A 13458-nucleotide genomic window follows, 5' to 3' on the forward strand; every position below is an offset into this window, starting at 1 on the left:
CATAAATATATATCTATCTCGTTTTTACTCAGCACTGTAACCCTTAGCAAAAAAAGATGACAGTATTTCAGTACGTACATAAAGTGTTCCATGAAAATACGTAAATACCTAATGCGGCCGAAAATCCGCCATGTTTAGTCACCCAAATGTCATTGTCTGTCAGTTCAGCCGGTACTTGTCCTGTCAAAAAGTCGTGGTGAAAATTAAAATTATTAATTATCTTTCAATATTTTGCTTGTGATTGAAAATAATTGAAGCCAAATGTGAATAATTACGTCGCGAATATGCCAGTGTGTAGTGTATTAGGGTGCGGCATAAGAAAACCACCAAATCAGCCATCTTTAACCATACACAGGTACGCTATAATTTACATGAAAAATATTGGTTATTGTTAATGTTCCTGGGAAATTTAAGGATGTTTCACATTATAAATAGCAAGGTTCTTCTGTGCAGTTATAGATCATGAAGTGATTGGATTTATTTAACTATATTTTTACGCTTAAATAATGTAAACATTTCAGCTAGGGTTGTACTTTATTTATCGACTTTGATATCGATATATTATGATTGCCTATTTATATTTTCTTATTTTATTATGCTACCCCGCTTCAAACCAACTAAATTATCTTAATTTAATAATTAAATCATTTTTTATAGGTTACCAAGAAATGAACATAAAAAGAAAGACTGGCTGGAGATGGAGACCCTGACCGACTCTCGGGAGCACTCGGGTAACTCGGGTCCGTGGGGTCGTTACTCCACAAGCTGCCCTGCGGGCTTTTTTATATCGTTATTATAGTTTTTTTATAGTTTTATAGTTATTCGACATTAAGAGACCATATACATATAGTTGTAATTTATAAAATGGTTAATGTATTGTTATTATTTTTGCTTGTATGTAAATTCAATGTTGACGTATAAAAATGCCCTTGTGGCCTATTTGCTGAATAAATGTTGAAGAAGTTGAAGAGCGGAAGTCATTCCTTATTTTTGTAATAAAAAAAATGTTCTGAAGGTGTTTTGTTTTTTTTCACCCGTCGCTTAATAAGCTTGAATTTTGTATCGCTCTCACTTATAGATATGGCGCACCAAGGTCGAGGTGCAGTGCGGTAGTGTGTTACAGACTTTAGGGTTAACAACACAACGAAATTGATTGTAATAGAGAGGTAAAGTCCAAGAAAAACACGTACACTTATTCTGACATCCAAAACAGATGGCGCTGTACTGCGCCATGTGTTTTGCGGTCACTAAGTTGTCAAACGTCAACTTTTGAAAATCAGAGTTACCGCAAAAAATCGTAATATGTATTGAGTAGTACAGCGTCATCTGGTTTACCTGTCAAATTTGAAGCACGAAATTGTCCTAGACTCCACACATCTTACTCAATCAAAGTATCTTTTCACATAACAATATACTAATAAAGAATTTTTATTTATTTACTTACTTGCTATTAAAACATAAACTCCACAAATAATACATACTTAGTATTTTAAATAAAATGAGCCGAACACGTTAAAAAGTTATCGATGTATCGATAAAACCTAGTAGCAGTAAAAATCTTCTGGGCAGCACTAAAACCGCCATGTTTTGTTCCCGGATGACGTCACACTGGCACGCATTTTTCGTTGACGTTTCACTTCCATAGGTTTCATATTTCAGTGATCAAAGCAGACTTAACCTATACATATTGTTAAAAAAAAAGTTATAGGTTCATCTTTGATACACAACCACTCTGTCTGTAATATGTAAATAACAATCTACAAAGAGATGATATTAGTTACTGATATTCTATATGTTTATCTTATTACTTTACTTTCATTATCACTCCTTATCTTTTGAAAACCAGATTTTGCCCATGTGAATTAAATAAAGCAAATTCCATAAAAGGAAAACATAGGTATATGACATTTTCAACTAAAAGGTACTACATTGTTAGTTGTCGATAAGGTTGATTTCAAATTGAAGCTTTATGGAAATAGGGCCTTACTGACAACCGACAATAAGTATCCTCTTGGTTAAAAATGCCACATATTCTAAGTTTAAAAATTTGTATCATGACATCTGAATCTAGTCTGTGATTTTGCATTGTAACTTATCTATGGTGTTTTTCCTGCAGCCAACAATGGGAGAATGTGCTGAAGATTGTGCGGTGCGAGATCATCTCTTTCACACAGAGCGAGCAAGTCGACGCCTACGTCCTCAGGTTAGTCTTATTATAATTCAGCCTGATTTTCAATTTATTTCTATTGACTTCTTCTTCAACCTAGCGTTTTCCCGGCCTAGCGCCAGGGTCCGCTTTCCTACTCAATCTTCTCCACTTTGCCCAGTCTTTGGCATCCTCGGGTGTGAGATTGTTCTCTTCCATATTTACTAAGGTTATTTTTTGTGAAATGCGTCTTAGGGATAAATTGGATTTAACATATATCTTTTTAGTATTTTCCATCTAATTTTACAGAATAAAAACAAAGCTATTCATACTTAACTAAATCTTATCTGTTCATACTTAGTATTTTTATAATATTATTGCAAAAATATAGGTTTTTGTTTTTTGATCATTCAATTTCAATTCGAATTTCTTTGTTAGATAAAGACAATTAATTGAAATGCTGAATTTGATAGATTACTACTATTTATAACAAATATTTCAAGTGTTAACTATCAAAATGCTTTCACAAGTTTAGCATATCAGTTATCTCTATTGATCCAAATGTTTTATGAGTACCATGAGTAGAGTATGAGATATGAATAATTAGTATAATTACATCATACATTAACAAGATAAGGATTCTGAAAGTTCCACTCACTTGAAGGGATCGGCTTATCTCATGTGATGTGTCAAATTAGACAGAATTTATAACACTATAGATAATAAATTACAGTTTAATATTTAAAACTTTCGCGTTTTGAACACATATTAACTCACATTTATAGACGGGTCTATCGCCACCACCAACCAGTGAAACCTGTGTCGAAACGTCGGTAAATAACGATGATAAAATAAATTCGCGATAGACCCGTCTATAAATGTGAGTTAATAGATATTACAGTTTTCCACGCATCTACTAGGTTAGCTGGAAGAGATCCCTTAAAGGGTTTGCCTTTGTACCTCAATTTCTGTAAATTTTATTTGAACCTGCTTTTGTACATTAAAGTGATTAGGTACTATGGTAATTCGCCAGTAACTGGCCACCGGCCAATAACTGGCCACCTGAAACTAAAAAAGAATTCTATTCACCTATAAATATAATTCATTGTAGTATAAGGTTTCAATAACTAGCCACCTTGTACTAAAATGAATTCTGTTTATAGGTGAATAGAATTCTTTTTTTTTAAGTTTAGGGTGGCCAGTTAAAATTGTTTTTCAAACTGTTAAAGCAGCTACCCCTCTCCAAATCTCAGAGAAATCGGAAAAATAAGCTATAGTCAGTAGTGTAAAATTGTAAATAATAAAGGCTCCGTCACACAGGCGCGCCGCTTTTACAAATAAAACGCTCACGACATAAGTATAGTACCTACATATATCATAATATCATATCAGTTTTACCAAGTTTTACTAAGCTTGGGCACATTTGTGACGTTCCACGGCAAAAGGTACCTTATGGCGGCTGGCGCTTACGTCGCATAGCGCCGCAATAATATTGGAGCGGCGTTAATAATAGCGTAAGCGCCAACCACCATAAGGTACCTTTACCCGTGGGACGTCACATTTAATCTTAAATTACATAATTGTTGCGTGGACGGCAGTTCATAGTAATAATAGGTGTAATTATCAGTACAGAACTACAATTAGTACAATTACTAACCAATAAATGGGTGTCTCAGATAAATTCACCTTAATGTAATTTTTCTAACATTGTTGTGGCATTATCTAAGCGGCACCATTGAAATGTTCTGATTAGTGTTTTTAATTATAAAAAAACCGTTCAAGTGCGAGTCCGAGTCGTCCACCGAGGGTTCCGTACTTTTTAGTATTTGTTGTTATAGTGGCAACTGAAAAATTTCAGCTATCACGGTTCATGAGATACAGCCTGGTGACAGACAGACGGACGGACGGACAGTGGAGTCTTAGTAATAGGGTCCCGTTTTTACCCTTTAGGTACGGAGCCTTAAAAAAGGACTCGGTAGGAATGCATGCACTTCTGAATTGCAAAGTGGAAACCCTCACTTCGCTCAAACGTCAACATTTTACTCAAGTATCAATTAACTAAAGTAAATGAACTTAGCCGATTGGTCATACAGATAAGTAATCGATCAACTTTAACGATGTTTACTATAGGCACGCGTTAACGTTAGATAACAGGCGAACTATCACGAACTTTGGACGTGAACTTCAGTTGAAAGGAATAACGTAATAACTGCGTTTATCATACAAAATTAGTCATAATATTTGCCTCGAGAAGGATGTCTATAGCGGAGTGGTGTTAACGGAATTGGTATAGATAATTCCAACTGAAATGGTAAATTAAGGTTAATATTAACGTTATTAACGCTAATTAATCGTTAGGGTTGATTTGTTTATACCAATTCCGTTAACACCACTCCGCTGCACCGAAAATGCTATAAAATTTACGATGTCAACTCATAACGTACTTACTACTGTACTCATATAAAGATAAGGCGGTACACTTGACCCTTTTATCTAATATTCCATACATGGAATATTGGTGAAATCGCACTAAGCTGTTACTTATTTTCCTTGTGGAAATCTTCTATGGAATAGGTACTTAGTGGATTTTTTTCAACCGTTAAAATGACTCATTTAAATTGACCTTGCGTGTAACTTAGTGATAAAATACCTATGATTTCTCTGTCTGATATTTTTAGATCGTTTATAATTAATAAGAGGATTATTTCATAGAATAGTTCAAGTCACTTTTATAGTATAACATTAACAACGTTTTCATGCCAAATTTAACACTAATCGATAGAATAAGACCGTAAAACTGTAACTAAATAAAAAACCGTAATGCGATTGTATGGTCGTTTTAATAATTTTATTATTGACATAATAGTAATCGGTTCCGCTTGACTGGTTATACGTAACAAAAACATGTTGTAAACTATTTCGTTCAAGGTTATCTTTTTACACCAAATTAAGACTTGCGAATTCAGTAATCTGCAATAATGATTAAAGTTTTAACGATGATTTTGGTGACTGTCTCTTTACTTTTCGCTTAGCTAACTTCTATGTAAACAAACGCACAGACCGGATAGCAACAGCATCGCAAAAACAAATATCTAACCAACTAGGATTTATTAGCATGCCCATAACAATATAAGTGTACCACTGTCCACCCCGTTTATTGACTCATTTTAAACCTTATGACTAAAGACATACGGTTCACCGATGGTCAGTTAAGATTGCTGTTCGGTACAGTCGCCATCAGATATATCGTAGCGACCAAGGTGCTCTCAAATATCTGAACACACCTCTATTGTCAAGGCGTTAGAGTGCTTGTTCAGATATTTTTGAGCACCTCGGCCGCTCCCATATATCTGATGGCGACTACACCGGAGTAACTTTCCGGCTGTCAGCCGTAGTCTTTTTTTAACCGCCAATTTATCCATCAAGCAAGCATTATATTTAGATAACTGACAATTGGTTTGGATTAGGGGTAAGACAGACGGAACGACTTTACGTGGCGGATGTTATATAGAGACATTTATGTATTATCCGTAGGTACCAAATTGGTTAAACGGAACAATTATGGACATTATGGTATCACCTCAGCGTCTGTCAGAGATTGTTTGATTGTTTTATGTGCTATACCCGTTCCCCTATACGGCTATGCGGGCTATGTGCTGCCTAAATAAAAACCATCCTTTGAAATTACATAATTTCAAGACCCGCAGGGCAACTGCATAGGTATATGTATAATCTCAGTCCATTAAAGATTCTCTTTGATTGTGAATGATCACACTAAAAAATATGGCAGTGCAACGTTGACACACTTAAAAATTTATGGCGAAAACGTAACTGTGCTGTGTCAAATCTTGCATGGTATGGCCAATTCTTTAGTCTTTTGGCAATACATATATCTGGCCCCTTAGAGATTATGTTTGTCTCAATCGAGTGATTTATTGATCAAGTGACCCCGACAATTGCCTCTTGACCTTCTTGTAGCCATTTGAAAGTTACAGATGTAATACAATAAATTGTCCAAGGGTAGAATTGCTCGAAATTGACTTTTGGCAAAGTAGTTTGCCTTATGAGTTATATGTGCCACCTTCCCGTGAATAGAATTTTATTTGGTGTCCTATTAAGACCAAAAGTTTTGGTATATGAACATTAGCTTGTTTAATGTTTTCAAAGACACACAGCTCTAACAGCTTTTTTAACCCTTTATAAGGCATAAGGGTGTCAGGAATTATGCAAAATTTAACCCTATCACTTTAAAATAAAGTTCAAAATCAGGTGGGAAATATATTCCCTCTGCCCTATAAAGGCTTAAGACAGTTTTTAGATTTAATATACATACTTTTAATTATTGGACTTGTGATTGTGATTTAGTGTTTACTTTCTCTCAAGTATTGTTATGGCAATTTGCAAGTGTTAAATAAAATGACGGTAACACGTTATGAACTATCAAAAACGAAATTTTCTACGACCATGGTCCCGAGTTCGAAGTTCCCGCTATGTTACATAGATAAAGCACAATCCTCATACACAATTAATATAATTTTCCACAGCTAAAGCGACATAGTTAATGCCTTCCAATTAAGTACATTGATTCTTGACACGCGCATCCCCGTCTGTGCCTCCAAGGCTATCGTCAACTATAGGTTATCTCCAATAGTAAACTACGCATGGTAATGATGTGACGTCACTCGTTAATCGATATCGTGTTGCCATGCAAGCGTCAAGCGGGGCAGGGTCATTGATAAACATTATCATCTTCCTAAATTGCCAAATTGTGATAAAAATAACGAGTATATGCGTCGAAATCATTGCAAGATCACCAAGGGCATCTTAAGGTTCAACATCAAATATACGTCTAGAAACATTTATGTCGGATTATTAATTATAACTGTTGTTTGTTGCGGATCATATTTAAAAAAAATAGACGCTCTGCCAAATAACGCAAATCTCGATTTAAAAATATTCGAATAGTGATTTTGATCCCGATGCCGTTGCCACATAAATATTGGACGGGTCTACGCCGTCTACGTTAAATATTGCCATACACAAAATCGTGGACGGTATTTATGTCTCCTTCGGGACATCCCGGCGTCAATATAAGGATGTGATACCTAAAAAAAAGGTATTTATGTGTATTATGCATTTGTAGCTTTGCATCTGAGTTATGGCAAAATACATTGGGGAAATGCAGTACTTAGGTGGTGGGTATATACAGAAATGTTGGCGTATAAAGATACATGGGTTTTAAAATAGGGCTAGACAAGCAGGAAATGCCAAAATACCGTAAATAACAAACTACTACTTTATAGTATAGGTATCCCTTTGGCACTGGCTAATTCTTACAAACAGTCACCTGTTTACGTAATTCGCTACGTCGACGTCGCCAGACGCATTCGGTGACGTCGCTGGCAGGCTGCCAAGAGTGAAAGCCGTATGCGGTATATCTGCGAAACTTCACGCCTGAAATGTACTATTGAATGTTTTCATTGTAATAGCTATTATTTATTGCCAATGAAAGAATAATGTTCTAAAGATTCTGCCAAGTTCATATGAGGTTGGATTGTTAAACATCCCGTTTTCACGTGAACCTAAAGTGATTAATTCGTGCTTTGAGATATTTACTTAGTTACTTTACTTCGTGTTTTTAGAAACTTTATGCAAACGTCTTTGGTCTGATTTTTCGTCTTAGTTGTACAGTCAGTGTAAAGATATGGGTGCATACAACATACTCAAAAATATATCCCATCCTCCTCCTCGCGTCGGTATCCTCATTGCTGAGGGTCGTGAAGTCCCAGTGGGATCAACTTTCTTCTGACGGTATCTCGCCATCTGTTTCGGTTCTTGGCATCGTGTAATGCGACTAGGGCTTGCAATATCCGCCCATTTTTTGTATCCGGATATTTCGAATATTAACTATTTTACTATCCGGATATCCGGATAAAACGGATAATTCGAATACTTGCTTTTTATTTAACAAAACTCACATGAACTTTATAAAATGTGTAATAGAATCAAATTTTACGTATAAAAGGTTGCGTAACAGCAAGTGTTAAGGTATTTTTAGGTGTTCTACCTTTTCGTCGAAATTGTATTGTCCGAATTTCACTTCGAATTTTTTTACGTTGAAGCTTTACTGTGACAAACAACCTTCGGCAATTTTTATTTATGAGAACCGTATTATTTGCATCAATTTTGCAAACGCATATGATATGACTTTATCGATATGTATTTGTAAAAAATTATAGTTTATGCACTGAGAGAAAAAACTAACAAAAACACACTTAGAATTACAAAAATAAAACTTAATCCGGGGACAAGGAGAGTCAACTAATAGGAACAAATAGACTTTTGCAATTTCCATTTAGTAGGAAATACAACTTCTATATTTGTAATTTGAAGTATGCTAGAGTAATTTCAGAAATTTGGTTTTGTTATTCCGAGAGGTGCTTTAGCAATATCGGAGGTGATGACGTCATGGGTGAAAACTAACCGTTTTGTAATTCTAAGCGTGCTTTAGCAATATCGGAGACGATGACGTCATAGGTTTTACTAAACTGTACTGCGATTCCAAGCTAGCTGTTGTTATTCTAGAGATAATGACGTCACAGGCAAAAACTAAACTGTTTGCAATTCCTCCGCCCCTAGCAAACGGGCGCCGCGAGAGCATGTCGCGCGCGTGGTAGCTACCCGTCTCTATTTCTGTCTGTATTAATAAAAAAGCATTTGGTAGTATATCTCTGTACTAAAGAGGCACTATAAAAGCCTGTCGAGATATTCTACCCATTTCTTTCTTATTCATACAGTCAGAAAGAGACTAGTAGTTATTACGCGCGCAACATGCTCTCGCGGCGCTCCTGTGCTAGGGAGGTTGGAATTGCAAACAGTTTAGATTTACCTTTGATGTCATTATCACTAGAATAACAACAGCTAGCTCGAAGTTGCAGAACAATATATTCCTGTAGACCCCAACTACACAGTAGGTCGCGGGTTAATATGTCCATGGCCCACAATATATCCTAAATTTATTATTTAACTTAAGTATGTTTTAAACAAAGAAGACACGAGACACGCCCGCCCGACATCCGACACAATACTAACTCTAACCAAATGAACGTAGCAAGTAGCTGTGTTGGTATTACAAAACTCGTTTAGTGATTGGTACAACAATGAACGTAAACACAACAAGTCTATCTACTAAATACCAGTAAACTTTGTAATGTCGCTATAGTAACAACTGAATTGTTATTTTAAATGGGGTAATGTTATTCCCGCGAACTCGTTTTTTAGATATTACAAAACTATGTAAGTGAGACATTTACTAAAATCATAACTTGAAATCACAGATGCTTTTTTCCAAAAATCACAAACTTTACTAGTAAAAATCGGAGAATTTTAGTAGTAATAAAAATGGATTGTAACAAATACTGAACTTTGTTTAATGCTCCATTTACTAAAGTCTGTTTGCTGAAATTAGATTTAGTATTACTGAGCTGTTTGTAGAAATAAATAAAGTTTACAGAAATAGTGAAACTTCCATGATTACTACTAAAACTTCATTTTTTCCCCCAGTACAGAACGGTTTATTAATTCCTGGTGGTGATTTTTCTCTCAGTGTGGAGATACTTCAACCCTCCGCTTAATATTGGCAGCCTGCGCTGTGAAATTCATTTCTTAATTGACTTCATATGATCACGCGATATCTGGCGTTATTTTATGTCAATTTTACAACCATGAATTATACAAACTACTACTATTACTAGTAGTCAAACTATTCTTCAGTTAAGAAATCTGTCTTATTGGCATATAGTATAGTACTGGCCGTGGTTTTGATGATATTTAGAGAATCGAATACGTCTTCTAACTGTTGAGACAGTCTCTTTTTGTTGAGATATTACATTGCATTTAAGCTCAATCAAGGTTTTCATTACAGATTTATTCAAATGCAGAATGCTACAACTTTCTTATCATATCTGCTAAACAGCTACTGCATCTCGTTCAGTTCAGCAGTTCAATATCATCCGATGTTCTCCTCCATTGGACCCATTTTAATTCTGTTCGCACGTTATTAATAATGTATTCAGACGCTAACAATAATGCAGCGCAGCGCATTTGACAGGAACACGGTACAAGTACATTCAAAATTTCAAAGTTATTTTGCACATTTTATGGAGCTAGGTCGGTCTGCATAAAATTGTTCCCAAATATTTAAGAAAATAAGGGAGTAGTCGGCAATGAAGGAGAAATACTTATATAAACAGTTTTATATCGTAAAAATGTATCCAAATAAAGAAATAAATCAACCGACATCGTTTGTACGTTATAATTTTCAACGTTTTTGAGATATATTTAAAAAAAATTGACTGATATTTTTGTCATAAATGCTATTCGAATTATTCGTTTTATCCGGATATCAACCTCATCTAAATCCGGATAGTAAATTGGACGGAGATCCGGATAAATCGGTTATCCGGATATCCGGATTGCAAGCCCTAAGTGCGACGTGCAGATGTCAGTCGTTTGCCATCAACGGAAGAGGAGGAGGGTACTAGAGGTATTGGATATCAGAGCTAATAACCTAAACTTCCCACTTAACTCTAGATCAAAATGTTCATTCATCCTTCTTAGATACGAAAGACTTCATTTCAGATTGGTATTCAAACAAGGAACTATACGATAGAATTTAGACCATATATCTAGTGTTTATTTACTTAAATGTAACCATACTGCAGTGATTCATGATTCAGGGAAGTTAATGCTCGTATGATTGTTTTTTGATAACGTTTTATTTTTACACTCGTGCAATCACTTTTACATTATCATTATTCACATTAATATTTAAAGATCGGCTTCCTCTTTCATTGTTAATTTTGATTCAAAAAACATTCATCCTTTCATATATCAGTGGCATTGTACTCTGTACGTTGAAAATTTGATAACATATTTTGACGTGATAGAGTCGGACCAAAAAAAGTCTGCAGCGGATTTGATAGTCCACGCAGTGCAAGTGTCATTCATACGTCATAATTTCATAGAAGTCTGACGTTTAAAATAACAGTTGCACTGCGTGGGCTATCAAATCCGCTGCAGACTATTCTTGGCCTGACTCTAACGTCTTATAAATTGATGAACACCGGTAGCATGCACGAAAAAGTGTCACGTTGTGGACATATCTCCATGGTAACGTTGTGGACGGATTTCCATGGTAACGTTACGGCCACGTTTTCTTATAACGTTATCACGCAAAATTATCGTCCGTAAACCGACTTTACAGACAACCATATTTTTTAATTATTATATTTCCATTGATATAATGTTTGTATGGCAATTGGCATTTACTATACATATCTTCACTGTGTAGCTGTCCTCACTTTTTATAAACAAGTCTTTGCCAAATTCTAATTTATTTTATTCCGAAGAGTTTTGACGTATATCCACTAGTGTCCGACCGAAGGTTCGGTTTCGGTTTCGGTTTCGGCCAGTTTCGGCCAAAAAATCATGTTTCGGCTGTAGTTTCGGTTTCGGCCAAAAAACGGCCGAACCTTTCGGCCGGGCCGAAACTTACGAAGTGGTACTTCAAATCAGACAAAGACCAAAAGTTGGGCAATAAGGTGGCTACGCTCAACTAGTGCCGCGAAGTTGATTTTCTCAATAGTTAATATTTTGCGAGGCTGAACAGCCAACTATTGATTAAAACGAAGAAAAAACCCTTAAAAGTGTCCCCAGTACAGGTTTTCATACGAGTGCTCGACCTTAGCCTCACTTTTTACCTCGATTTACAATTTTTTTGTGTTCCACATGTCCTCTACTTCAGCTTAGCCTTTGGCCTCGCCATGCTCGGCCTGCGGTCTCGCTTTTTAATACAATGGACATTGGTTGGAGTCTGTGCTCAACTACTTATCCTGAAGCCTGAAACACGGCTTTGACTTCGCATGAAAATTCGCCTCACTGACGCACTTCGGACTTTTAGGCCCAGGTTAAGATCGGTACCCGGCCTTTCAATATTGTCAACAAAAAATTTCGCGCTCGCTACGCTCGCGTTTCTGGTTCATTCTTGGTTGACCCTGTATCTACATGTTAGCATACGCAGTGTAACTGGTGCAAATGTTATTTATACGTCATAATTACATAGAAGTTTTGTCGTTTAAAATAACACTTGCACTGCGTGTGTTATCAAAATCGTTGCAGAATTATCTTGGTCTAACTCTAGTAATTTTCTTAAAAAACTGCTTAAGTATCATCAATTTCAAGGACATTGGGTGTTGACAACCCCATAATATGTGTGTAAAAGCGGTTTTAGGAATTTTTTTCAACGATTTTAACAAGTCTACAAAAGTTTCGGTTTCGGTTTCGGCCGAAACTAGAACCAAAGCCGAACATTCGGTTTCGGTTTCGGCAAAAAAACATGTTTCGGTCGGACACTAGTTTTTATATTTAGTCCTATAGTTTGCTAAAAAGGTAAGCTTACAAAACAGTTACAGGACACTGTTACTAATAGTAACATTTCACAAGCGTAAATACTCTCAAGATCATTTGTTTTTATATCACACTCCTATAGTTTGCTACAAGACAAGCGCACAAGACGGTTACAGGACACTGTTACTAATAGTAACATTTCACAAGCGTAAATACTCTCAAGATCATTTGTTTTTATTTCACACTCCTATAGTTTGCTACAAGACAAGCGCACAAGACGGTTATAGGATACTGTTACTAATAGTAACATTACAGAAGCGTAAATACTCTCAAGATCATTTGTTTTTATATCACAGTCTTCTAGTTCCTTACAAGATTATCCTTAAAAGACTCTAATACGTATAAGTATCCTATAATAGTCTGCAGAAAGATTAAATAGTCCTGAATGATATTTGATCCTATAGTAGTATTTTGTAAGAGAACAAGATATAGTAATACACTAAGCTGAGCTTATTATAAGTTTGCTTCATTAATAGACTTGTTCAAGATTCTTTTAAACGTAATTGTACTTGGTTAGAGCGATACAAGATTAAACAATCCCTTAAGATACTCGATCAATCACTTTACTAGTAATACATTTTAAGAGCCAACAGGAGTGGTCATTCCTCCATACAAACGTAGTCCTCGTTTTCCTCCGTGGTTTTTGAAGCTAGAGCAATGATTTTTTCAACACAGGTTAATATTGTCAATATCTGTGTCGGACCGTTTTGCTTTTTTTGATATTTTTGTTTTTTAAGGCGCTAGAGCCCTTCAAAAACGGCCAAAATGGCCTAATAGACTATGCCGCAATGAGAGGCGTGGTATTCAAAACTGATATCAATTAGCCAAAAAAGCAAAACGGTCCG

General features: G+C 35.7%; 2 protein-coding genes across 3 annotated transcripts in view; one reads left to right on the forward strand and one right to left on the reverse strand.

Annotated features, from left to right (window-relative positions):
* The window catches only part of LOC134797418 (phosphoglucomutase), a 192382-nt gene that overhangs the window by 33749 nt on the left and 145175 nt on the right, over nt 1-13458 (reverse strand). The window lies entirely within an intron of this gene.
* Nucleotides 1-13458, forward strand: part of LOC134797432 (S-adenosylmethionine decarboxylase proenzyme) — a 439106-nt gene that overhangs the window by 921 nt on the left and 424727 nt on the right. For both annotated transcript variants that reach the window (XM_063769666.1, XM_063769665.1), the window contains exon 2: nt 2117-2203. In XM_063769666.1, the coding sequence (XP_063625736.1) occupies nt 2117-2203 (87 nt within the window). The remainder of the gene's footprint in view (nt 1-2116; nt 2204-13458) is intronic.

Source organism: Cydia splendana, chromosome 15, assembly GCF_910591565.1.
Source record: "Cydia splendana chromosome 15, ilCydSple1.2, whole genome shotgun sequence".
Classification (NCBI taxonomy): domain Eukaryota; kingdom Metazoa; phylum Arthropoda; class Insecta; order Lepidoptera; family Tortricidae; genus Cydia; species Cydia splendana.